This window comes from Coturnix japonica, chromosome 3 (genome assembly GCF_054131305.1).
Source record: "Coturnix japonica strain WE chromosome 3, WE-NBRP24, whole genome shotgun sequence".
Lineage (NCBI taxonomy): Eukaryota > Metazoa > Chordata > Aves > Galliformes > Phasianidae > Coturnix > Coturnix japonica.
In genome coordinates, this window is record NC_140665.1 from 13,800,440 (window position 1) to 13,826,513 (window position 26,074).

Consider the following 26,074-nt stretch of genomic DNA (forward strand, 5'->3'; position numbering starts at 1 on the left):
ATCCTGGTTAAATGAGACATGTCCAGCTGTGCTGTGTTAAATGCCGCTTATAGAGGTGCGCTCACACTATCACAGTCTGGTGCGGGTTGGAAGGGACCTTAGAGATCATCGAGTCCAACCCCTGGGATTCGATCCCCTGTGTAGCAGAGCGGCACTTCTACCACTTGTGCCACAGGGGGGATTCGAACCCGTGGACTCCGGTGTTGCAGCGGTTTGTACGTCAGTGACGCTGTTTGGCCGCGGACACATTTACATCCATATTGAGCACACGGGGTCACCATTTCCGGTCGGAGCAGCGTGGCGGCAGGGGGCGGGACTTTCCGTCCCACCCACCAATCAGCAGCTTCCTTTACGCGGCGCTAGGGGTCGGCTGTCCCTTGTCGTCCAATGGCAGCGCGGCGTTGGGGCGGGACGCCTCATCCTCACCGAGGCAACGGGCGGACGGACGGTTCCGGGTGTGAGCGAGGCTGACGGTGTTGGTGGGTGAGTGTGTCCGCCCTGCCCCGTTTATATGACCTCCTCGTTATATAACTGTATGGAACCATTAATATAACAGCATGGGATCAGGGCAGCAAGCCATACAGGTTACACGTCAAACCCTACAGGCAGTTGTTGGCTTTTGCCAGCATCTAAAAGTATGGGTTGTGCCTATGAAGCGTCGTTGCATTGGGAACTAATTAGTTGTGCTGGGTTTTAATAGGTTTTAATGTTAAACAAAGGCTTCTCTTTCTCTCTTCTGTGCCTAAGTCTCATAAGAATGTCTGGAAAGTCGGCTAGGCTGAAGTGAAGTCTCTTCATGGAAGCCTGAGGTGTAGGTTCAACTTGCAACATGGGTTTATTGAACTGAATTGGTTATGTGAAATATGTCTGGAAATCTGTATCTAACGTATGCATGTGATTTGGTTTTAGGATGATTCTACTCCACAATTTCTTATTGAATGGAAGCATGCTCTTTTCCAGTAGAAGATGTTGATCCTAATGTATGACCATGGACAAGGGCATAAGCTCCGTAGAAGTGTTACCTTCCAAATCATCTCAGGTTGCAGCTGTAAAACTGGTGGTCAAAGAGCCCGAAACAAAGCAGACCCAAAGAGGGAAACGAGTGGGATTTGTGCTTGTTCATGCAGGTAAGGTATAGGAGCATAGCAGCTCTGTACACACACTGAAGGTCAACTGAAGCATCATACTGGCTTTTGTCTATTAGTATGTTAATGAAGCGGTGTGAACTTTGGATATAAAGGTGGAAATTTTGATTGCATTGGCTGGAGCAACCAGTACTAAAAATGTAATTGTGGATGTTCTGAATGATGTGTATCTACATTTATATCATTACGCATATTTGCTCTTCAGAGAAAGGAAAATCCTTAAATTTAACAGTTTAATTTAACAATTTAAACACTTATTGGGTTGATATTGGAAGATGTAGATATTCTGTTTAAGAGCAAATTGAATTGACCAATATCTTGCCCTTTACAGTATGGAATAAGATGACAAAAGCTGATCTTTGTTTCATGAACCTCTCCTTGGTGTAAGTATAGAACTCTGAACTAATCTGTAATCTCTTGGAGAGTGTTCATAGGAGCAGATTATGTGATTTAAATGTGTGTACTTGTGTGTGTGAGCTCAGTACCCTGTATTTTATTGAGTCTATTGGAATGCATAATATTGTCAGTTTCTAATACGAAAAAGGAGTGCCACTGTAGTCCTGAATAAGGATGTCTCTTGTCTGCTTGTATCATAATTCTTGCTGCTGTTTGTAGACAGTAGTTTAAGTGGTGTCATCTCTTTTCCTTTTCCCTAACTGCAGGTGCAGGTTATCATTCTGAATCCAAAGCTAAAGAATACAAGCATGTGTGCAAAAGAGCCTGCCAGAAGGTATGTCTTACCAGCTCCATGGTCCTGTAGTGGGTATGTAAGAAGTGTATTGGGGAGCACTGTCTCTTTGGTACGAATAGACACATATCTTTGTTTAGCTGCTCTGACTGAATGTATTTCTAGAGGAAGAAAAAGGAGTAGCAACAACTAACGTGGCTGCTATACAGACTTGATACAGACTTGGTAAAGTGCACGGAGATGAGGTGCAACAACGTTGTCTTTGGGTGGTGGCAAATACCGTGCACCAAGGGAACGGTTGGGGAACAGTTCATAATTCACAGGATATTCATAACAGCTTCCTGTGTGATTTCTGGAGTTGAACAGATCTTTCTTCATCAGTGTCCATTCTTTTTGGAATTTATTTTGACTGGTGTCCAAACTGCTCAATCAGTACAAGAATTTATAGAATTCCTTTCTTCTTGATGGCTCTAAACTACTTAATGGGAGGGGAGGTAGCAAGGATGGCAACAACAAAAAACAAGTGACCCAAGAAACAAATTAAGTTTCCAAAATTATAAAAGTAATGGCAAAATCTTTATTTCCATTAAAATTTTGTTTTTTTTTTTTTTAATCTCTTCCGAGAACTTAACTTTGGAGCTGGCAACTCCTGTGCACTAAGTGCTGAATGAGAGGCTGGAGACTTATCTCCAAAATTTCTAATGCCTTTTGCTTTCTCCAGAGAGAACACGCTGGGGAGTCTGGCAGGCCTTTCAGAAGTGCTTTTCAGAGTTGGAGTCTAATGATTATTAACACTTCATCTTGCATCTCTATGTCGCAATCCTAATACCAATCTAATTTTGTAATGAGAAACTTGAAAAATCATCCAAACTTAACATCAGCTTCCTTAAAATTGTGCATTAGCCCTGATGATATTAATTTTTCAGCTAATTATGTGTGAGATGAGGTTGTTTGATGTTGAATGCAAGTCTAATTTGGATCCTTAAGCTTAGTAGCCAACGTTATTAACATGTATGAAGAGCAAACAGTCACAGGTTTGTTTTGCTCCCAAAGATGCAGCCATAGTTGTCTTCTGGAGGTTTCCTGTTGACTGTAAGGTCTTACCAGTCTGGATCTGAGAAATAATACTGGCCTCTATAACACTTTGTGTGTGTTTGAATGTGGATGCACATATAAAATCTAGATATATCAATGTCTTATATGATTTGTTTTGTTTGTTGGCTTCTAGATGAGTTCTCTGGTTGATCATGATCAATTTCATGATAGTTGCCATATATAGTACTAGAGACTTGTTGAATCTTGCATGGAAGATTAGAAACTCCTTGACTGAATAATTATGTTTGAGGTTGCCAGGTATAAGAACTTATTTTGCTACAGATTTGATCATTTGATCTGTTACTAAATGCAGTGTTGGAATGCCTGATTTTTAAAAAGGAGAGACAGAAAAAAAGGCATCATATCTACCCTCATGTGGCACATGCCAGCTATTTCCAATGATGCTTCTTTTACTGTCTTCTAAGATTTAATCCTAATTTAATGAAGATTCTCTTTTGTACAAATCTAGGAAAACATAGGACTTAGCTGCAGAATATTAGAATTTCCTAATAATCAATTGAAAATTGTGTTTTACAGGCGATTGAAAAGCTACAGGCTGGTGCTCTTGCAACAGATGCAGTGACTGCAGCACTTATAGAACTGGAGGTACGAATTTCTGACTTCAGTGAAGGGTCCCTGTAAAGGAAAACGGGAGTGAAGCTAAAAGAACTCCTGAGATTTTAATGAGGAAGTTTAGTAACGTACTTGTTCCAGGTCCACTAATCTCACATGGCAGTAGTGTCTGAAAAAGCAATTCCTTTCCTACTGTTAGCAGTCATTCTTCCTCTCCAATTTACTAGTAAAGAAGGAAGGTGAGGTAAGCATTGTGCTGTAAAAATGTATTGAGATTTATTGTCATATTCTCAGAAGATTAGCAGTGGATTTGCTTACACATGTTTGGAAAGTGTTAATTAACGGGTTAGCTTAAGGCAGGCAGTATGTACTTTAATATGTGGTAGGCGTGCTGACTAGGTGCCAAAACTTCAGTCATACTTTTAACTTGGCGAGCTTCTTGGCTTTAAACAGTAACTGTGGTCTCCACTGAACTGTTCAAATATGCTTTCATGTGCTATCTTAAACATTAAAATAGATCTAGATGACAGAAAAATATATCTCTGTATATATCTATACATTATAGAAACACAGAATCGTAAAATTGTTAGAGTTGGAAGGGACCTTTAAATGTCATCTAGTCCAACTCCCCTGTGATGAACAGGGACACTACAGCTCCATCAGGTTGCCCAGGGCCCGATCCAGCCTCACCTTGAAAGTCTCCAGAGATGGGGCATCAGCTACATCTCTGAGCAGCCTGTTCCAGTGCTTCACCACCGTCACTGTAAGACTTTTTCCTTATGTCCAACCTAAGTATACTCTCCTTAAGCTTGAAGCCGTTTCCCCTTGTTCTGTCACCACAGACCATGCTGAAGAGTCTGCCCCCTCCTTTTCTGTAGCTCCCTTTTAGGTACTGAAAGGCCACTCTCAGATCACCTCAGAGCCTTCTCTTCTCCAGGCTGAGCAGCCCAAGCTGAGAGGTGTTCCGTCCCTTGGTTCATTTTTGTGACCCTTGTCTGGATGTACTTCGACAGGTCCATGTCTCTCCTGTGCTGAGGACTCACATCTGGTTGTAGTATTCCAGGTGAGGTCTCACTGGCACAGAGTGGAGGGGCAGGGTAACCTCCCTCAGCCATCTGGCCACGCTTCTTTTGATGCAGCCTAAGGTACGGTTGGCTTTCTAGGATGTGAGGGCACAGTGCTGGTTCATGTCCAGCTTGTCAGTACAATCAGGCCTTTATTGACAGGGCTATTCTCAATCCTTAGATCCTTCAGCTACTATCGGTAGTGAGGATTGCCTTGACCCATGTGCAGGTTCTCACATTTGGATTTATTTGTTGAACCTCATGAGGTTCTCCTGGGTCTTCTGCTTGAGCCTGTCTAGGTCCCTGTGGATGGCATCCTGTTGATCTGGCATGATGACCACACTCCACAGCTTAACTTGTTGAGCGTGCACTTGACCCCACTGTCATTATCATTGATGAAGATGTTAAAGGGCACCACTAGTCACCAGTCTCCATCCAGACACTGATCCAGTGTCCACCACTCTATGGACTTGGGCCAGTTCTTCGTTCATCTAATGGTCCACCCCTCAAATCCATATCTTTCCAATCTGGAGAGAAGGATGTTGTGGGTTATTGTGTCAAATTACTGAACTCCATATGGATGACTTCAGTGGCTCTTCCCTTTTCCATTGCTGCAGTGACACCATCATCAAAAGCCACTAGGTTGGTCAAGCAGGATTTACCCTTGGTGGAGCCATAATGGTTCTTCTATATCATCTCCGTATCTTCCGTATGCCTTAGCATAGCTTCCAGGAGTATGTGCTCCACAGTCTTTCCTGGCACACAGATGAGACTGATAGGATGGTAGTTCCCAGGGTCATCCTTATTTTTCTTCTTAAAAATGGATGTGATGTTGCCTTTTTTCCAGTCACCAGGGTCTTCACATGATTGCCGTGACTTTTCAAGTGTCACTGAGAGTTGCTTGGCAACCACGTTGGCTAGTTTCCTCAGCACTCTGGGATGCATCTCTTCAGGATTCATAGATTTGCGGATGTTTACATTCCTCAGGTGGTCACAAGCTTGATCTCCTCTTAAAGAGGGAGGAACACTGCTTCCCCAGTCCCATCCTATTAAACAGCGAGGGCTGTGTGATGAGGAGTTATCAGAGAAGAAAACTGAGAAGAAAAGTTTTTAAGTATCTCAGTCTTCTTGTCTGTTGTTACCAGCCTACCTTCATCAGTCACTAGGGGGAGTATGCCCTCCTGGACTTTTCCTTTTTCTGGTCGAGGTACCTGTAGAAGCGTTTTTTGTTCTTCTTGGCTTACCTTGCCAAGTTTAGTTCAAGCCTTGGCTTTCCTGACCCTGTCCCTACACAGCCTAGCAGCTTTTTTATACTCTTTCTGCAATACCTTCCCCTTTTTCAAATGCTTGTGTATTTTCTTCTTGCTGTCCAGTTTGTTCAGCAGGTCCTGGTTCAGTCATGCTGATCTCTTGGCTTCCTTTCCTGACTTGCTGTTATGGCTTTAAGATGAAATTAAAGCATATTTAGAGAATTAATCTGATCAGCAACCTTTTTCTCCTTTTCTGGAGTGCCTACTGTTCTAGTGATGCCTGCCATCGTTCTACTGTCTGTTTTTATAATTGCCTTAGGTAGCATTTGGTTGCTGTAGAGCACAGCACAGTGAATTTATCTGAAACATTTAATCACTTTTACAGTTCATAATAATTATTAATGCTATATTCCCAAGCTCTGTAGTCTTTTCAAGACACACACATCTTTTCATGGGAGTGATGCAAAAGATGATTTTTTTTTCCCCCTCAGTTCCACTCAATTACACAACTGCTATTACACAGAATTTCATCTAATCCAAGAGGCATCACTTCAAAGACTGAGAGGCGCAAGTCTTCTCTTGATCTTTTATGAGCAAACTGACAGTTTACTTGCGGTACGGTGTCTGTTTTTTGTTTTATTTTTGCAGGCTCCAGCTGTAGAGTGAACAGCCTTTCTTTGTTGGACTTTATGATGTCAAGTGAAATAGTGAATAGATCAAGGTATCATTAATGCTAGTAGTTAGAGAAAAGGTAGATTACTTGTCCAAAGCAACTTGAATGCCTGACCCAGAACACTGTTAAAATAATGGTGCTGGTTTGTATGTACATCAGCTGTATTTTAAAGGTTTAGTAAAGGCAGTTATGTTTTCCAGTCTGTGGACTCTGTCATTGCAGAGAAATAAATGAACATTTTTCTTCTTTCAGTTTTTGGTAACCAAATAGTTCTGGACAAGGTGCTTCATAAGACTCATTGTTTACATTATATGTTTGATCTCAAAGCACAAGACCAGCAGCATTGTTGTAGTAAGGCAGTCATCATAGATGAACTTTAAATGAATACTGAACTGGAAGTTGTGAATTCTAGTTAAAGACTTTACTGTTTGATATTTTGCAGCAGAGTGACTAATGGTAATTTATGACAGAAGTGTTCTTGAAAAATGTTTTAACTGGTTTGTAGACTCTTACTTTTTGTTACTGAATTCCCACAGAAGGATAAATGTTAAAATTACAGCATGTAGAAAGAAATGCCAGTCGGCTTTGAAATCCTCTTAAAAGTTGCAAATAAACCTTGACCAAAACTGTATCAGAGAAGGATGGGACGCTCTTTAACGCATGTCAAAAACAGAGCAGTTTAACTATTATCTAGGTGTAATTCTGGATTATTCATGTTGAACAACTTTTTCAAGCTTTCCACATTTGACCACAGCTTTAGCACAGCTTTATTGCTGCCAGAACATTTTAAAATACATCCCGAAGTAAGAAGGGTTCTGCAATTGAAAATAACATCCTTGGTAGCACTTAAGAGTTTTTATTAGATGAACTAACATTTCAAAATGAAATTCTTGTTCTGTATCTTGAAGCTTTGTATTATCTCCTTGCTTAAGTTTTAGGCTGTAAGCTTAACATACCTAAGTGATGGTGTAACTGCTGTAGTCTGGAGTTAGCAGTCAGTTAAGCCAGCTGCTGCTTTGTGGGCTTCTACCTTTCCAAGGTCAGCATCTTGGCACGTGGGCAGCACGCGTCTGCACGAAGGTGTAATATTAAATCTGACATGCAGCACTTCTTATTTGAGAAACTTGAGTCAGCAACAACTACAGGCAGCGTTTAGGTTTTAACTAGGAAGCTTATTAAAAATTGTTTGGTGCTTTATGTGATATATGATTTGGGTTGTTGTTTGAAAAACTTCCGGACCATGGTAATGGTGGTGCTTATGTTAGTACCCAAATAGAAATTTGGCACTGTGAAGACTTACTAATGGTGCTGGTTCCTCATTTCTGTGTGCAAGGCTGCAATCATAGGCTTATGGCTTTAATAAAACATATAGTTCTGTATAGTTCTGTTTGCTCCTGTGTCATACTTGAGAGTGTCAGAGGTGGGCTGTAGTCTCTGGTAGGGATTTTTGCTCGTGTTCTAAAGCTTTTGCTTACAAATAAGTGATCAGCTGAAATTGTTGTGTGACTATGATTTACGTTAGCACATTATTACTCTTTGAGATGTATCACACAGAAGAGAGTATCAGGTTTCCATCATAGTAATTTAAGATAAACATTGCAAATGGCTCTTTTCTGATGTTGCTGTGGTGTATTTAAAATACTGCAGCAAGAACGTGTGCTGTAATGTGATCACTGTCATCGTATTAATTATGCAGAGGTTTTGATATGGTTTGTTCTGATTGTGGCCTCACAGTGCTTTGTTTTTATTTTCAGGATTCTCCTTTTACAAATGCAGGAATGGGTTCTAACTTAAACCTTCTGGGGGAGATAGAATGCGATGCCAGTATAATGGATGGCAAGTCGTTGAATTTTGGAGCAGTTGGCGCACTGAGTGGTATGTTAAATACATATTATAAAGCTAACTATTGATTTAAGTGCAAAGACCAATTTTGTTCTTTTTTTGTTAAGTTTTTGGAGGGAATGCCATTATAGCCCCATTTAATGAATTCTTCCCTCTTTAAACAAAACAAAAGGGAGAGGGAGGCATTCTTGCTTCCTGAAATACTGCTTTGTGATGTTGCAGTGTTATCATCTTAGTTCACTGATAGGCCTTTGCAGAATGATTGTGTGATAAAGTATTTATTCACTCAGAGGGAGTGTGTTTTCTCAGATGGCTTTGGAGAATTGTAACCTTACAGTAAAATTCAAATATATATACTTGTATTATATATATACATATATATATATAAATATATATAATACAAGTGTTAAAATGACAGTATTTGCTTTTGTTATCTGGCTTCCTGATCTGTAATTCATTCATGGAATCTCTCAGCTTAATTGGTCAAATTGAAATACAGAGAGGAACTGAGGTTTTCTTTGCAGCATTAGGAAGATACACAGCCTCTGAACTGAAGCTTCTTGTTTATTCCTGTAGCTACTCATCTGTCAAGCTGTTTGCCCCGACATAAAATTCCTCTATAATATAGATTTTTTCATTATAATCCTCTCATGTGATCAGTAACATTTGGATTTCTAGTTTGTGATACTATTACAAGGTTACATGAATATGCATATAGCACTTATTTAATCTGAGAGCTAACGTGCCTTTCTTTTTTCCTTCCTTTGCCTAGTTTTTACGTTTCAGTACACAACAGACAGTCCCAAGTAGGGATTGTTGAACTTTTAGCATAAGTACGTTCGAGAGCCTTAATTGTTACTATTGAATAGCTTTTCTGACAAAGTTTCAGCCTTTGTTCTTTATCCTAGGATACTTCTAAACTGTGGTAATAACGTCCTCATGTAGATATAAATCTAAAATAAATAGTAAAATTAAGTGTTTCAAGGCTTACTTGTTACAAAATGTATCCTTCCAACCACAGAGAAGGAGGAAATGAGGGAGTGAGAAAAAGCTAAGCCTGAATCCTATAATCCCTGTTCTGGCCAGATAGATCCAAACAAAGCTTTTTCCATCTTGAAAAATTAATGCTCATAAAACATCTTTGGTCTGTAAAACACCACTGCTTTAATTCTGAGATTTCTGTGGTAGGGAGTCACTCCTAATATTTCAATACCCTTCTTTCTTTAAAAAACAAAACCAAATGTTGATTAGAAAGTCTTGTTACCACTGATAGGCCACGAGAAGGAACAACTGATTTGATGTTATTAAGCTGAAAAATAGCATCACAATGTGTCTCTTACTGAATTACCGAAGCGCTGGAAATTAAAGGAAGCTGACTTCCATTGCCAAAATGAACCCCACAGTACTACGTGGAAAATATTTTAATGGTCTGTTCCCATTTTTTTGCTGGTTTTTCTTTTCAGGAATCAAGAATCCAGTTTCAGTTGCAAATAGATTGTTGTGTGAAGGGCAGAAAGGAAAACTCTCTGCTGGCAGAATTCCACCTTGGTAATTGCTTTGTTCTGCTTGACTTTACTGTGTAGTCTTATATCTGTACTGCATGCAATATTTGAAGGCTTTGTCTTATCCAGTGGAGGCTGGTACTGTTTTATGTATGAGCAACAGTGAGCTTTTAAAAAGAATCGACGTTTTGTTCCCAGACCTTGAAACTTAGTGTGCCCTCAATGCAGCTGTGAGTAGAACTGTTGTGGATAGATGGAGGTACCACACTGTGAGGTTTTGTGACAAGGTGACTATGTCTAAATTACATCATACCGAATTAATGACTAATGTTTATAAATATCTAAAGAGAGGTAGGATGCAGATGAATGAGGCTAGGCACTTCTTGGTGGTATATAGTGATGGGAGCAGTGGACTAAAACTTGAACATGGGAAGTTCCAGACAAACATGCAGAAGAACTTCTTTATAATAAGGGTGGTGGAGCACTGGAACAGGCTGCCCAGGGAGGTTGTGGAATCTCCTTCTATGGAGATATTCAAGACCTGGCTGGACGCCTACCTGTGCGACCTATTGGAGGGAACCTGCTTTAGCAGTGGAATTGGACTTGATGATCTCCCTAGGTCCCTTCCAACTCTGCAATTCTGTGTAAATTCTTAAGTTTTTACTATATCATTTTGACAAATCTGTAAGTACAGCAAAATTAAAATGCAATTTGACAGCCTTTGCTTTTTTGTAAACTGACTGACTTTGTGCCTTTATTTTGCAACTGAATTGTGGAAATTTGCAGTGTTTTGAATTTATTTTAAACATGAAGTGTGCTTTATTGAGACTGATGTAATACCAACATGAAAGAGGAAACTGTTAAAATACATAAGAGCTTTAAATGCTGCTGTATCATTTTTGGAAGGTGTCCACAAACTGTGTTGGAATTGACTAATCTTAAAAGCATCTTATTTTTGTTAGCAGTTCAAATCAACTAACAGAGAGCTTAAACTTAAGCAGTTACCTCAGTTCTACCTGCTGGAGAAATTTGCTGCTGTTTGCTAAGAGATCACAGTATTTGCAGATGTATTAAATCAGCACTTATGTTGTTAGAAATATGTATGTTTGATTTAGAAATTCTACTGTTCATAACTTCTTCCTGTAAAAGTGTCCAGGTAGTCAGTCTGTATCTGTATGGTACTCCAGTTTAAACACTAAGGGAGAAGAACTATTGCAGTGTCTGTAATACTGCAAAGGTAGGTCAGAGATTGAAAGAAAGCACCCCAAAACCAACACATCAGCAAGCAGATTTTGCATTTAAACCTGTTTTCTTTAATAAAGGAAGAGGAATTGTAGTTGGTGAAAACTTTTTCAGAGAATTTTACCAAGGAATATGAACTTAAGTATTAGTTGTTGCCAGTAGTTTTTTTCTTCAGGTATCAGGAGAAAGCTAGGGCTTATTCAGATACATTAAAGAGGGGATCAAAGGGGATTGCTGTGATTTTGATTCTGTTTGCTTTTCTTTCTTGCTTTTTTTCTTGTTTTGGTGTTCAGAACTAGGAGCAAGCATCTGTGTTTTAGTTTTGTCTGTACCATCTCAGTGTTTTCTGTTACTGTGGTAGGGAAGAGCACCTGGGATGGTTGTGTCCTATTTTAGTGTGTTTTCTGTAACTTCATGACCTAGATTATGTTTGTAGCTATTATTTTAAAAATAACTGAATGGAAAATGAACTGTATCCTCGTATCTCAAAGGACAAGACAAAATCTTTCAAACACTGTGCAAGGTCTTGGCTAACAGACACTTCATAAGACAGGGGAGTTGAAGCTCTATAAGTAAGAACTGTTGTCTTCACATCCAAGGTTTTGGACCTTATTTACCTTACATGTGTTTAAATCTCTCCACCGCTTTGACTTAGGGGTATGTAATGAGTATGATCTAATTTATTCTGAGATGGTAGGTTTATTGGGAAGGAGCAATCAGGTGTCTTGAATGTTGTCTGTTTGCAGTTTACTGTGAATTGCTCTGTAGCCTGGGTTGTTCTGGATCAGAGTCTCATCTTCTGGTTTAAAACACAGACCTACTATGGAAATGAAAATTCAAAAAGCTTAAAGTAGAGAATTCCCACATGTATGCATACATTTGTTACAGCTGTTCTAAGGTCCTTAAACCTTCTCTCACAGTTTATTCCGACTGATGTTGTCAGAATATTCTCTTCCTCTGTATGAAAGAGTAGAAAATACCGAACTCTTCAACGTTACATGTTATCCCATAAGACATTCTTGATCATTGTATGACTTAGAAAAGAGAACACAATTACAATTGCATAGTTGCGTATTGGGTGGATCATTGGCAGTGGGCTTTGGTCTCAGAATAATAGATCAGTTGCTTTGTAGTAACAGCTTTTAAGTTTTCTATTTCATATTTCTTAAAGGCAGAAAAGCTTGTTAAGAACTACTTGTTAACAACTTTAGGTATGTAAGAATTGCAAGATGGTACAGATAGACCAAACCAGCTCCTTTATTAGAACTCCTGGATGCTATTGATTTCAGAGTTCATGTTAGTGTCCCTTTTCCAGTACTAATATTAATCTTTATGAGAGAGAGTCTCATGTTTGTTTGTATGTTCTCCCCCTTTGGTTATTACAGAGTTTTGCAATTGTTTTATTCTTGTTACATACAGTGTCACAGACGGGATATGCGTGTTGAGTAACTTGCCGGGCAGAGCATAGTCAAGAAAGTGCTGAGGTTGAACCACCTTTTACAACCGGAAGGTTGTACCACCTTTTTATCTCTGCTCTGTACTTCAGCAGAACAATTTCTCCTATGTGAGAGTGATTTCAGAGCGATAGCTGCATTTTATAGTATAAAAAAATAAAAATGAGTTTATTGCATTTAGGATCACCTTGATCATCTTTAGTGAACCTAACCTTCTGCTGTTGGTTCCATTCAGCTCAGTGTGGCTTGTCTCCATACAGCTCATACTAAGGGCTGCTCTTAGCATCCAAAAGGCATCAGGATTGCCACGCTGTTGTGAAAACTTGCCCAGAAGGGCCATTTTTAGAGTAATTTTCTATTTTCAATGAATGTGCTCTGTTATTCCTGTATTTGGAAAGCCCATCTGAACATCATCTTGTTGGGGAGGACTTTCTCAACTTCAGCATGTTTTGAACTTGTAACAACTACCGAGTACTCATCTTTCTTGTATCAAATAAACTTTTATATTGTTTGTGTAGAACAAACAGCAGCAAAGCCATTCATCTTTTTTTGTGTGTATGTGTGTTTGTTTATTTGTTTCCTTTGGGAAATTGTATTTTGACCAAGCCTATAGGCTTTTGAGACCTGGGGCTTCAGCTGCTCTGTATGGCCCACTGAATTTATTCTCAGTTTTCCCTCTCTCCCAACTCATGCTTGGTGGTAGCTGTTAAGGTTAAGTTCTGTTTTTATGCCAGCTGTGAGTATTACCCATTCGTTCTTACCTGCTGCAGCTCTTCACAGTGAGCACATAGATGTTTCCATAGACCTACAGTAGTTCCCTAGTGCTTGGCTGCTGGTTGCTACCTTACCCTCTGTGGCTGTTACAGTATTTTGTGTTGCTTGTTGGGGTGATATGAAGATTGTTTAATCTTGTTCTGATTATAAATACTTGGCTGCTTGGCAGAACTGAGTTCACGCTGCGTGTCCTATGGGTCTCTATCAGTTTAGAAGATAGGGTACAGGTAACAACTACTGAGGTCTTGATTTTTTGACTGTTTTAACTCTGTTGTGATTATGTTGTATTTTCAAGACGTCAGAAATGGAAAGATTAAAATAAGACTTTTTAAATAAAAAGAGTGGATGATTTCTGTGGTGAAACGAGGCCTCAGTTAGATGTCAGCAAGTGTTTGCTTCACTAATCCTTTATATCTTTGAGTGTAAAACAAGCAATTATGAGGTATCAATGGAGACTACTATTTACTTCAGTTTGGCTACAGCTTGTGTTTCTCTTGGATGCTAACATGTGTGAGAGGTTGTTTCTTGATAACTGCCTTATTTAAAAGGAATCATTCTCCAAGTACCCAGTAAGTTGCTCTGCAGTATCTCACAGCATGAAAAATATTCCTCTGGAGCTGTGCTAACAATAATAAGAAGTATGTACTTAACAGTTCAAATTCTTATCTAGAGAAACTTTTTTAACTTCTTTAATCAAAGACTGAAAACATCTCTTATTGTGGCTATGTCATAGGCAAGATGAAAATAGTGCTGGAAAATACTACATATTAAAAAGCTGCAGGTGTCAGATACGATGCTATCAGGAAAACTTGCAATAGGAGAAATGCCAGCAATCTTTCTATAACAGCACTGTTTTAGGAATTGATGGTATTATATGGCCCAAGAGACTTCTGTGTAGCTTACGTAACTTCTAGTCACAAATTCTGAATGTTTTAAAGGAACACCTGATCTATGAAATTCCTGTGTGTCTTCAGTTTTTTCTTGTACCCATTATACAGTTATGGTGTTTTGTTTCAAAAGGGAGATAGGAAGCAGAGGTTGGAAATAGTTGCTCTGTATTTTGTTGTTACTGCTGTTGCTGTTTTTCATCAGCTTTCTGAAAACTTGTGATTTCCAACCACATTCCATTTTCTGGGGAATCAGATTAATTTATTTAAAGGGAAATGGTATAAATAATTGAGGCATTTTCTTTTTTCTAAAGGCTACATGTCTGTATATAACTTTTGCCATCGTTCACTGTCACTGTTTCACTGCTGTAGAATGTTCAGTACTGACTACAGAATGAGTTTTGAAATCTGTTTCTTTCTTCCACAAGTATGTTAAATACTCAGCGGTCTCGTTTGGAAATGCTTGATAAAACACCATGAGATAGACTTTTATCTTTCTGAATCTCAATTAAGCTTATTTTTAGCTTGTCATCTCTCTCAAAGTAGTTCTTGATATTCCTGTGGCACAGGCTAACCTGACTGGAAAAGTCTTGCCATTCTCACTTCATTCATCCTTGTGTTTTTAGTCTTCAGAATCTTATTCAGTTGTTGTAAGACTCTGGATGGCTTTGTGCTGTTTTAGCTGCAGTTAAGAGCTGATGCAATTTGGTAATTTGTTTCAAATTTAATAGCACATGTTTTTATTCAACAGTAAGCTTAATGTCAGAGCTACGTAGTGTTTTAATAAAACTAAATAAGGTTGCCAATTGTAATTATAGCTGACACTTCTGTGAAATGCAGATAGCATATACAGTTTTAAAATGACCAAACCAAAGAGAAAAAACTAATTGCAAGAAAAGGGGGATTTATTATATGGTTTTATTTAAACTCCCTCTTCTGTGTCTCCTAGCTTTTTAGTTGGTGAAGGAGCTTTCAGATGGGCAGTTGATCACGGGATACCAGCATGTCCTCCAGGTATCATGGCTACAAGTGAGTAATCTGGTGGTGTGAGTAGGAAGAACAGGGCAGAATAATTTAAAACAGTGCCTCGTATTTTGAGGTGTCCATCGCTTCACTGTTCTTAACATTCAAGTAGCATATGATATTATGATATATAAGGATGGTTAAGTTAATAATTTCCTATTAAGTATCAAAATAGTAAAAATTAAGAACTGTTACTTTAGCTGCATTTTAGCAACATCTAATTAAAGTGCATTTGTGATTTTTAGGAATAAATCCCATGAAGGACTTCTAATTATTATTATTTTTTTTAACAAAGCGCAGGGTCTTAACAGCTCAAGTTGTGATCCTTTTTGGATCCAAAAAACACCAACTAGCCGTGTATGTGAATTCAGTAGGTGCTGATTTGATTGGTAGGTTCTATAATTCCATCCATCATAGTATAAGCAGGCTGGGTTTTTTTTGTTCATCTGTTTTTTAACAAATAGAAATATGAAACAAAGCCTAGCTAAGTTTTTTAATCTAATATGATGCAGTAATCCAGTCTAGCACATAGACTCAAAATATACTGTATCCTTAGAGCTGCCAGATCTCTTACAGAAACTTTCTTTTTCTTAAAAGAAATCAGGTGATTGTTAAACCTTCAACAGAAAAGACTGAAAATTAGTGCATGGACTCATGGACCTCTCAGTCCCTACCCTGTTGGAAAGTGCCATTGCCTTTTAGTCTGTAGGTTGCTCTAGGTGAGAGCATGCCCTGTATTTCCTGTTGAAGTTGCTCAGGTAAAAAGTCAGAGCTCATTACTGAGAAAACACAAGATTATACAGTATTTCTTTATTTTACAATATAAACATCAGTGCATAAAGTATGTAAGTTGTCTCTAAATGAGAAATTGAAATCTACATCTGCCATTGTATGCAGTTCTAAATGTAGATAAGCACCCAGAATTTGTGTTTTAAAGTTGCTGATACTGAGCTCTCAAAAGTAACTTCTGAAAGATTAGCAGTGTTATACTGGATCATGCCAATTTTCATACAGATTCATGTTGCATTTCATTTTGAACAGAAAGTTTTCATTTCTACTCTGACATGACTGAAAGTGCTCCATTTCCTGTCTAGAACTGCATTTGCAGAACAACCTCTGGGCTCAGTTGAGCAGAACAGATTTATTTCCGTAACTTTAGAAAGGAGGAAAAACCCATAAAGGAATTTTTTTAGAGAAGTGTTTGCTACCTGTGTGTAGGAAGTACTCCTAAAGGAGGGTCTCTTGATTAGCTCTGTTCACATGCAGTACAGTTTATACTATTTCTAGTATCTGTTGTAGCAGGTATGATTAGAAACTGACATTGACAAATGTAGTGGGTAAAACGTACCTTACAGCAAATCCATGTGTTACAGCTTGAAAATAAGGATGGCCATTGCTGTGTTGGTTTACCTAACAGACTATGTGTATGTACTGGAGAAACATCAGATGAATAATCACAGCTTATATATTGATACATTTTCTCAACCTGGCTTCAAAACATCAGTAATTCATTTTTATCTCCTTAGTGTTTATCTATTTAGCAGAACAATTTCCATTTAAACAATCACTGGAATTTAGAAGTTAATTCTGTTGCAAAGCCAATGAAGAAATGCCATTTCCTGTTGCGATATCAATTAAAGAACAGTATTAAATATTGGTATTTAAGTTGCCAGCTGCCCCTTCCTCCCCAACCCAGACACACACCCCACTTCCAGCCAGATTTATATATATACTGCTTGAGCAACTGAAAAATTGGCCTTTCCCTTACTATTTTAGTACACTAGGTCTTAGTGAATAGTCAGTAGTTCTTGATTATGCTTGCTACAACAGCTCTGGTAGAGTTTTCATGGAGAATATGAGGTAAATTATCTGGAATTAATTTGGTTGTTGAGCAGCTCTGCAAAATGCCGTACCAAAATAATCACTAAATGTTAGGGTAACTTACAAATAGTAGCAACAATAAGCACACACTCAAACCCTAACCCAAGACTTAGATGTGTATGTGAAACAAGTATTGATGAGAACTAGGTGCACATGTTTTGGCTTCTCTGTGCTGCACATGGAAAAGATATTGTTGTAGGCACGTTATTCTCTCTCACTTTTCCTGGACCTGAGTTGGCAAGAGAAATGTTGTATGTGCTGTAAGTCTGTGGGATTGTGTGGTTGGTTTTGCAGTGATGGAGCTGTCTGTATGATCAGTTACAATGAAAGCTGCGCGATCAGCTTTGTGGTCACACCCCATTATTCTCTGGTAACTATCAAAGTATTTGGGCACCAGACTGAAATGAAGTTTGAAACCATATTCCTTGCTGAACTATGTCTAGGTTATATGAAGGCTCACCTGCTTTCTCTTCCTTGATTTGCCAAGTATGTGAGGAAATGGGATTTCTGCTCCTTGCAGAAATCTGCTGGCTGCCAGTGTAGGGACTGGTGGTTGGTTGTTTTTTGTTTTGTTTTTAGGGAAATGTAATCTTCTTTCATTGCCTGCAGACTGCTAGAAGGCTGAAATCATTAATTCCTGCCCATAGTAGAGCCTGTACTATCTTATGTTTACACTTTGTTACCCTATGGAAGAGAGACTGATTTGAAAGCCATCAAAGTTTTAATGCTGTAATTACTGTTTGGAAACTAATCAGCAACATAAATGTTCAATACAGCTTCAACTGTCAGTATCTCTGCTTGCACTAGTAATACTAACTAGTAACTTGTAATAGGAGTAACTGAGCTGCTTTGATCTCAGTGTTTCATTTCAGCCCGCAGTAGGTGAAAAGCAGGTGATTTGGCAAAGGTAATGTGATCTAAGAGGGTGTCTCATAATTATGTGGTTTTGATGGCTGATGCCATCCGCCCTGGCTGGGTATGAATGTATAAACTCTGTATATAGTGTGAAGGTAGATGTACTTCTCCTTTCAAATCCAACTGAACGGAGTTAATCTTTTCGCAGCTCAGAAAGCTGTGGACCTGACCGGCATCAAACTGGAGATTAGGGTGAACAGCTTTAAGATATTTTATTTGTTATGAAACGTCATAAGAAATCTGACTCAAATATCACAGAGGAGCTCTGTTAAATCACCAATGTTAATATCTAAATCTGTGGCAGACTTATTTGAGTATTTGTTGCAAAAAAAAAAACCCACAAGCTACTGCACAGCTAATGCTGCTGAGTACTGTCTTACTTGACTTAACATAGGGTTGTTTAAGTGTCTTTAATGGGAAGAAGGATGGTAACTCATGCAGCATGCTTATACCCCTGACTCTAATGAGATGGAAGGGACTGAATAAAATGTTGTTTCATTGTCAAGTCATAGACTCTGAATCTTTCTGTTCATCTATCCGGTCCTTGGCTTTATTACCTTGAATAACTTAGTGCCATCAGTAAAATCACATCATTATTTTGTACAGAGTAGGTGCTACTATGTGTTGGTTTGACATTTGACTTGTATCAGGCCATTTACTCCCACCTCATTTTCTATTTTTTAACCATAATAATAATTTTTATTTTATGTTTGCAGGGGTATTCTCATTTATGCTGTGACTGCTCTGTTTCTTTAATGAAAGAGAGCTGTTTCTAGATGTCATGCAGATTGCCATACTTCTAGTGACTCCCTATGTCTTCCTGCCCATCAGTTTGGCCCATCTCTCTTCCAGCCTTCCTTGCACCTCCTTATTCTTTCCTCTGCTTCACTGTTATTGAAGTAAGAAAAGTGTTTGCTATGTTTCTGGAACTGAGCTACCTGGTTCAGTGACTAGCTCAGGGCAGTGGCTTGGACTGTGCTTTAGTTCTTTGCTTTTAGGATGAGAATGAAAGGGATCAGGAGAGAAACTCAGGGATTTGGGGATTTTACTAAGTAACTTGGGATTTTACTGTGTGTATTGGAGTATCTGAGTACGTATCTAAGTGATACCTCTCAGAAAGAAGGTGCTTATTTTTAACAGTAAAAGTTATCTCTATTCTGTAATATGCAAAATGAGTTCTGTTAAGCATGTTTCACTGTTACACACACACAAAATAAACAATAAAGGAGACATGATTTGAAGTGTCCCTGGAATTGTATATAATATTGTAGGTTCGCTTGTAGTTCTGAAATCCAAACACCTAAGTGCCACCTACATGGACACTCTAAAGGCCCTACATGAACACACTATGAAAAGTGTTGAGCCAAGGTGCCTGGAAGGTGTTATGAATGGAAATCTGTCAGAGAGCAGGAATGATGTCTGATAGAGAAAAAGGGATTTCTTCCTTGAAGCAGTAAGAACTGATATGCCCAGTAAGAGTTTACCCTGAGTTATAGCCAGGGATATTATGAATATTGAATATACAGATTGCTTTGTGAAGGCTAGGTTATTTCTTTCATATGCTTTTGTTGCTGGATGGCTTGGTTTTTTTTTTCTTTTTTATTGCTGTCTGTCAATGTGTGGCATGCATGGGAAGTAGTACCAGCAGCCTTTAGTCACAACAGAAGCATAAATGGTGTTAATTTGTCGTTTAAAATAGATTTATTATAATGAAATTTAGTTTCATCCATCTTCATTTGTACAACTTGTTTTAGCTACTGCTCAGCAAAATTCCTTACTGGATCACTGTAATTCCTGTGGGTTAACTAATTTGCTAGTATAGCCCTTTGTAATTCTCTTCCCTCTAATAGTTGTGTCCTCCTTTAATATGGAGTAAAAAGATAAAATGAAGAAAATTCTCCTGTTTGGTTCTTTTGGTTGACTGTAAGAAGTGTCTGCCAGGGGGTGCTATACGATTGGGCCATCTGTACTCCAGAGATTTAAGAATATTCATTGAATTTTCTTAGTATTTTCAGTTTACTGTCTTTAAACAAGAATTGCTGAACACTCGCAGGTTGCATAATGTTTTATTGCATAGCAGTTTAAAACGACTGCTGTAGGGACAGTGGAGTTTGTGTTGGTGTTCCTGACAGAACACAGACCTAGAATTACTAGGTTGATACACGTCAGTTCTACCATTGTCAAAAAATAAAAGGGGAAAAAAGGCATCTCAGTCTTACTTTTTATTCTGCATGTTTAATTCAGTAGTTTCACAGTGTCTCTGAATATGACTATATATATAATATATCTATGAATTGTAATTTTCTCCTTTTAATATTCTTGCTCTGTTCTCTGGACCATTTCCATCTCTTCCAGCAGCCTGTGCAAGCTGGTACAGAATTCAGATCATGGGCTTTGTTTGTATCCAGATGCACTCAGATTCTTGGAGTTCACTCCAGCTGGTGCTTACAACTGCTGTCACTTAGAGCATTTGTCAGTGTGCATGTATGTGTACACGTGTATCATAGTGAAGCCACGTGCCGGTGGAAACAGGTAGTATTAGTTTCCAACAGATCAGTTTGCTCCAAGCTCAGAGTCCCAAGGAGGATATCCTTTAGTGACGGAAATAGCAGGTCAGTTCCTACCTGCAGATGAAACTGGGGAAGACCTGTGAATGCATTGCTAAGGCTTTCCTTTATGAGGGTTTGTTTTGAGGAGCTTTGTCAAAGGAGAGCACATATTCTTGTGAGATTTTTTCTTCCATGTTTCTAGGTAATAAATAAACATGTATTCTGACACCGTCTCTATTAGTACCAACCTCTCATACAGGTGAATGGTGTTGAGCAAGTTCTATGTCTGCCTGTTCGGTGCTCTGCCACTTAGCCTACTCTGCAGGAAGACCCCTATTCAACTTCTACAAATCTGTTTTGACTAAATATTTCACCCAGTGCTTCTGCTGTTGAGTATAAATAGACCCAAAATGCAGAGCTTTTAAGTCCAGAGTACATGTGGATAGTTTCTAATAGGTAAGATGTGGGATAGAAGGGAGAACGTGGACTAGGAAGATGTTTTCAGGTCCTTGAAGACTCATTTTTAGATGTAACCTATTGCAGGGATATGTGAGTATTGTTGTAAATGTGACTGACTGAAGTCTTGGGGTTTTACTGATGTTCTGATATGCTTTTGTTGCCAGTCATTTCATGTCTTTTATGTGGATGAGGCCTGAGTTATGGCATTTAAATGCTAACAGACAAAAAACATGGGGCTTTTTATTCTTCTTTTTTTCCCCTCTCCCAGCAGCTCTGAAGTAGTTTTATTTATGACAGTATGTACATAAGAGAGAAAGCAAAACTTGAAGGCTGGTTGTAGTCTGTGTCTTCTGAGATGCAGGTCTTTTCAGATTGAGTTTGACTGTATGTGCTGTTACTATGTAGGGTAATAATTGTCAAGGACTTTTATCACAAAGCAAGTGCCAAATTTTTGTTTAAAATTCTTGTGCACTTGATTGTACAGAAGGCTGTACTAAATAACTTTCCGTATATTCCAACAATACCTCTGGGCTGTACTCCAAGGGTTTTTCAAACTAAAATCCTGTCTGTCCCCTTACCTCTCTTTTTCCAGCTTCCTTCCCTCCCCATTCAATACACTTCCCTATCTTCTTGGCTCAGGTGCAGCATCAGGCTGATGTAGCTATATTGCATTTGTTTTAGGAAAACTTGCCTGTCTTCAACACTGTGTTGTGTCCTTTTCCTCTTCTCAAGCTTGGAATATGCTGTTGGAGAAGGTGAGAGTGTTTTTTGTACTGTCATTTAGGACAAATGAAACTTCTTAGTAAGAATTCTTGTTGCACAGCACAGTTGAATTTTAGTTGTAATTTGAATTATGAACTTACTCCGCGTGTACATGTTTTCCTTCTGTGTATATAATTTTCAAGTAATTCTCTAGTAGGCTCTACTTCATCTTTTAAGTGCTCCATTAAACAAGTGTGTTATAATCTGGGAGGTTTTTAAGTTTATAAAGTGTGATTTACTGAACTAAAATCCCCACAATATGTTGTTTGACCAGGACGACAAACAGGGAGGACCTTTTCAGAGAATTTGAATTTCATCTTTCAATCCTGTAGTATGAAGCTCAATTTTCTGGTTTCTTTAGTCACCACAGAACAAGATGAAGCAACCAGAGTCACGGCTGGTTACATTATGTTTGTGGTGGTTTTACCTGTCTAGAACTTTACAAAGGTAGGAGAAGAAGGGGGACAGACAGACTGTTGTTTGCTATTACTTGGCGTTCCCTTAACTGATCATCTGAAGTTTGACGTAAGACTGAGGAACATCAGAAGAAGGAAGGGAAATTGCTAGGTTTGGTTGTACTAACTGGTCCTTCTTTCCATGATTTTCAAGTCACTTTGGAGGGATTTGCAGATTTTTATCCTGCCAAGAGGAATTGATAGTCTCTGGTAATAATTATTATTTCCTGTAAATAATGAAAGGCAAATATTATTGCTAAAACAACGTTATCAACCTGCAGATGAAAGTTAATCCTAATAAATAAGCTGAAGTTGAATGTAGCCTGGGCACAAGAATTTCTACTCTAGGGAAAGTCTGAATAGGGTTTCCTTCCCTCACAGTATAGAAAGGTTTGATATTTCATGCTAAACTGAATAATATTTAAGAATTGAATTAATACCTGAATTCTTATAAGAAATTCAGGGAAGAAGGGCACACCATTAACCACCTTTCTCTACTCTCAGCCCCCTAAAAGTCTCCCTGCCTTCCCCAAAAAGTCTACTAACCCACAATCTTCTCCCTTCCAATACCCTCATTTTTTTCATGCTGTTCTAAAGTACGGAACCATGGCTGACATCCCACCTAGCATCTCCTTCCATATAATGGTATGAACTTGCAAGTGTGACAGATACCACGGTAATTTTTAAAGTAGGAGCTCATGTTTAAGTTTTGTTGATATCGTGGTAGAGAAAGCTGGGGAAAGAGTAGTTTGTTTGACTTGGAAAGCATTTTACTAGCTTCCTTAACATAGACTGTTTTGTGTTAGTTCATCTAAGTGTCATATGGTGGTGTCTGCTGCACAGGGATTGAATTAAAGATGATTAACATAAATTAGGATACGGGAAATTCTGACTAATATACACATGTATTTAGGCAGAAGTCTGAGGAATATACATATTTATATTCCCCTGGAACAGGGGCCCAGAGAAGCTGGGGAATCAGTCCCCATCCTTGAAGAAATTTAGGATTTGACACCATCAGCTTCTGTGCAGCCTTTTCAAATTGGACTAGAAGTCTGGGCTACTTGACCTCATAAGGTTCCTTCCAGCGACTGACATTCTGTGGTACTAGAAAACTGATCTACCTGTCTGTCTGCTGTGACATCTGACAAAAAACACAGGCTGCACCATATCCTGGGGTTCTAAATACCTGCTTATCCAGCAAAAGTCCTTGATTGAGCAGTTCACCACTGTTCCCGCGGGAGATCAGCAAAGTCAGAAAAGCAGTGGATAGAAAATGCTTGACAAGTCTTTATCGTAGCATACAGTTTAAAAGGCAGTTGGTTTGCCATGAATTGAAAGTAGTTCTGACAGCTCAGAATTAAATGTGTTAGCCAGAATTAGTGCTATGTAAGAGCTGTTATTTCTTTAAACAAGGAGAAAGTAGTACATTTCTAGCCCAGTTTCATTCTTAATGACATGTCTCCCTGTATTTCCTTGCTTACTGATTCCACTTCGAATTAATGCAAATAATACAGTGTGAACAGTTAAGTCCTTTAAAACAGATCATCAGGTATTTTTATTGCTTTGAAAAGAGAAATAGAATCTTAAAGCACAAGGTTAAATCAGAAAATCATTTAATTGCTTAACTGAGGAGTTCCGTGGATGGAATGTGTCTCTTCAGCTTGGAACCTCCTATGTTGTGCGAAAAAGTGGATGGATAAATAACAACAAAGATATAGTTGGAATGATGACTCTATGAGACCATATCAGTGTTTTGTACCTGACAAATCAGCTTGGAACAAGCCCAGGTGTTCTTGGTTTTTGACTCTGTCCTTTTGCATTTATTCAAATGGACAAGCATGCAAATATTACAGGTGGCTTCAGAATTACCAATAGCATAAAATTGCGGAGAACAAAGAAAAAATCTTGTATACAGGTTTCTATGGATAGAGCTTGAGTACCCTCATATTTCACCTAACTGGGTGCACAGCCTTCATTTTCCTGAATAGGCAGGAGCCAATAGCAGCAGTGGATAACAGTCTTAGGCATATTTATGTGTGATAGCTACTTTTTATGAGTACCAAGTCCAGGCACCTCTCTTTCGCACACATGTATAATGGCTCTGCCCATAGGTGCTTGCTTTAATCCTTGAAGTCATTTCAACTTGCTTATTTTCCTGTTTAAATTTTCTGTTAAAAACAGTGTTCTGTCTTGGTTTATTTTGGGATACTTCTGTTTAACAAATTCTGTTCTTCATCTTGTTGGGTTTTTGTTTGTTTTGTTTTGCTTATTGTCTCTCAGTTAATATGAGACTAAAACAACTCTTCACCTGCTCCTCCTTATCAAGTGTTTTGCTTTTTTACCACTTGATGCTTGTTTCAAACATGAAAACGTGTTATCCAAAGTAGCTGCATTAATCAACTCTGTATGGTAGAAAGAATTCCCTTCTTGGTGATGGCAGATTAATATGTGTTTACAGTTTTAAGAAACTGGAATTCATTAGGTTTTTGGAGAGAAACACCAGCTTTCTGATTACTTTTAGGTTATACTCTTGAATAGATGTGGTAGTTTAAGGTCCAGTTCTGTGTACTTAAAACAGGTTTAAAGGAGAGTTCTCTGGGTGATTTTGGCACCTAAATGGTAAGTTTCAAAGAAATAAAATGCTCACTGCCTGCGTAATTCATGAGAATTGTAAATGAAAGCTTTGTGTTCTGTTGGCTCTGCAATATTGATTTTGTTCATAGACGATTCTTGCAGCTGTTCCAGTCTTCTGAGTAACAGTGATGTAGCTATATTCTGAACTTCATTTCAAATGACATGTTAAGAAGTTTATACTTTAAATAGGAAGCTTCTGCCCTCCAAATACCTTGATTTTGCACAACTGAACAAGTGACAAAAGACATTGTTCTCCTCTTTTTTCAACCTTTCAAAAAGGATGTTAACCCAGTGTAATATCAAGTCAAAACTAAGCTAAGTGTCAGCATCTGCAGATTTTTCATGAACGGAGAGTTCTAAAATGAGAATGTGTTGTTTTGGCCTCTTTAGCATTATTGATTTATTTATTTTTCAGCTTTAAATAACAATTCCTTTCTGAATGTGGGATTTAGATGTGGAAAATGCATGTTTTTCTTTTCAAGACCTAGTTGGTGTTTATACTGTATTGGATTATGGAACATAAAATTATTGTTTGATTACTGTGTGGCTTTGAAATATATGGTAAACATGCAGATATGCAGTTAAGGTAATAAGTAGTAGCCTAATTTTACAGATATCAGAATGAATTCATATGGTATCTATTTACTTGTCAACAGTCAGAAACAATATTTTTAATATAAGCCAATTATTCCCTTCTTTTCTGTGTAGTACTGCATCTTTGCCAAACAGAGATATTTAGACCAATATAGCTTCCATATGTGTTCTGCAGTTTGTTACCACTAGTTATTTTACCCATCACCGTTGCTGAACAATAATAGAAATTGTTTCATTTAGGAAAAGACATAAACATCTTGTACTGAACTTTAGTATTTTATTGTAGGCTTTTTAAAATGATGCTTTTTGTTGAAAGTGTGTGGGGGAGAACAGACCTCCAGCGTGTAAACTCACCAATATTTAAGTAAGTTTTTTAGTTAAATGCTTTCAACGTGTTTTATAGGGTTTAGTTTAGCAGCTTTTAAGAGGAACAAGAGGAAGCTGGAGTTGGCTGAAAAGGTAGAAACCGATCTCATTCAACTAAAGAAGAGAAGACAATCAAATGAAAAGGTTAGTTTGTGTTTCAGGTTTTGTTGTGTCATCCTAACTTTACAGCTGGTTATGAATAAATATCATGTTTTATTTATGAGTAGATTAATTCGAGGACTCT

General features: G+C 38.3%; 1 protein-coding gene across 15 annotated transcripts in view; it reads left to right on the top strand.

The window, feature by feature from the left end:
* The first annotated feature begins 443 nt into the window (after window positions 1–443).
* Window positions 444–26,074, top strand: part of TASP1 (taspase 1) — a 66,210-nt gene continuing 40,579 nt past the window's right edge. For 7 of the 15 annotated variants that reach the window (XR_001553817.3, XR_014944491.1, XR_014944490.1 and 4 more), the window contains exons 1-8: window positions 444–483; window positions 910–1,127; window positions 1,808–1,875; window positions 3,466–3,534; window positions 8,243–8,363; window positions 9,794–9,878; window positions 15,139–15,218; window positions 25,868–25,974. Coding sequence is in view for 12 of the 15 variants with exons in the window: in XM_015857134.3 (XP_015712620.1) it covers window positions 983–1,127; window positions 1,808–1,875; window positions 3,466–3,534; window positions 8,243–8,363; window positions 9,794–9,878; window positions 15,139–15,218; window positions 25,868–25,974 (675 nt within the window). In the remaining 3 variants the exon portion in view is untranslated. Of the gene's footprint in view, window positions 484–909; window positions 1,128–1,806; window positions 1,876–3,465; window positions 3,535–6,463; window positions 6,537–8,242; window positions 8,364–9,793; window positions 9,879–15,138; window positions 15,219–21,697; window positions 21,772–25,867; window positions 25,975–26,074 lie in introns of those variants that run through there. The other 8 variants (XM_015857137.3, XM_085542781.1, XM_015857136.3 and 5 more) reach the window with 5 other exon arrangements.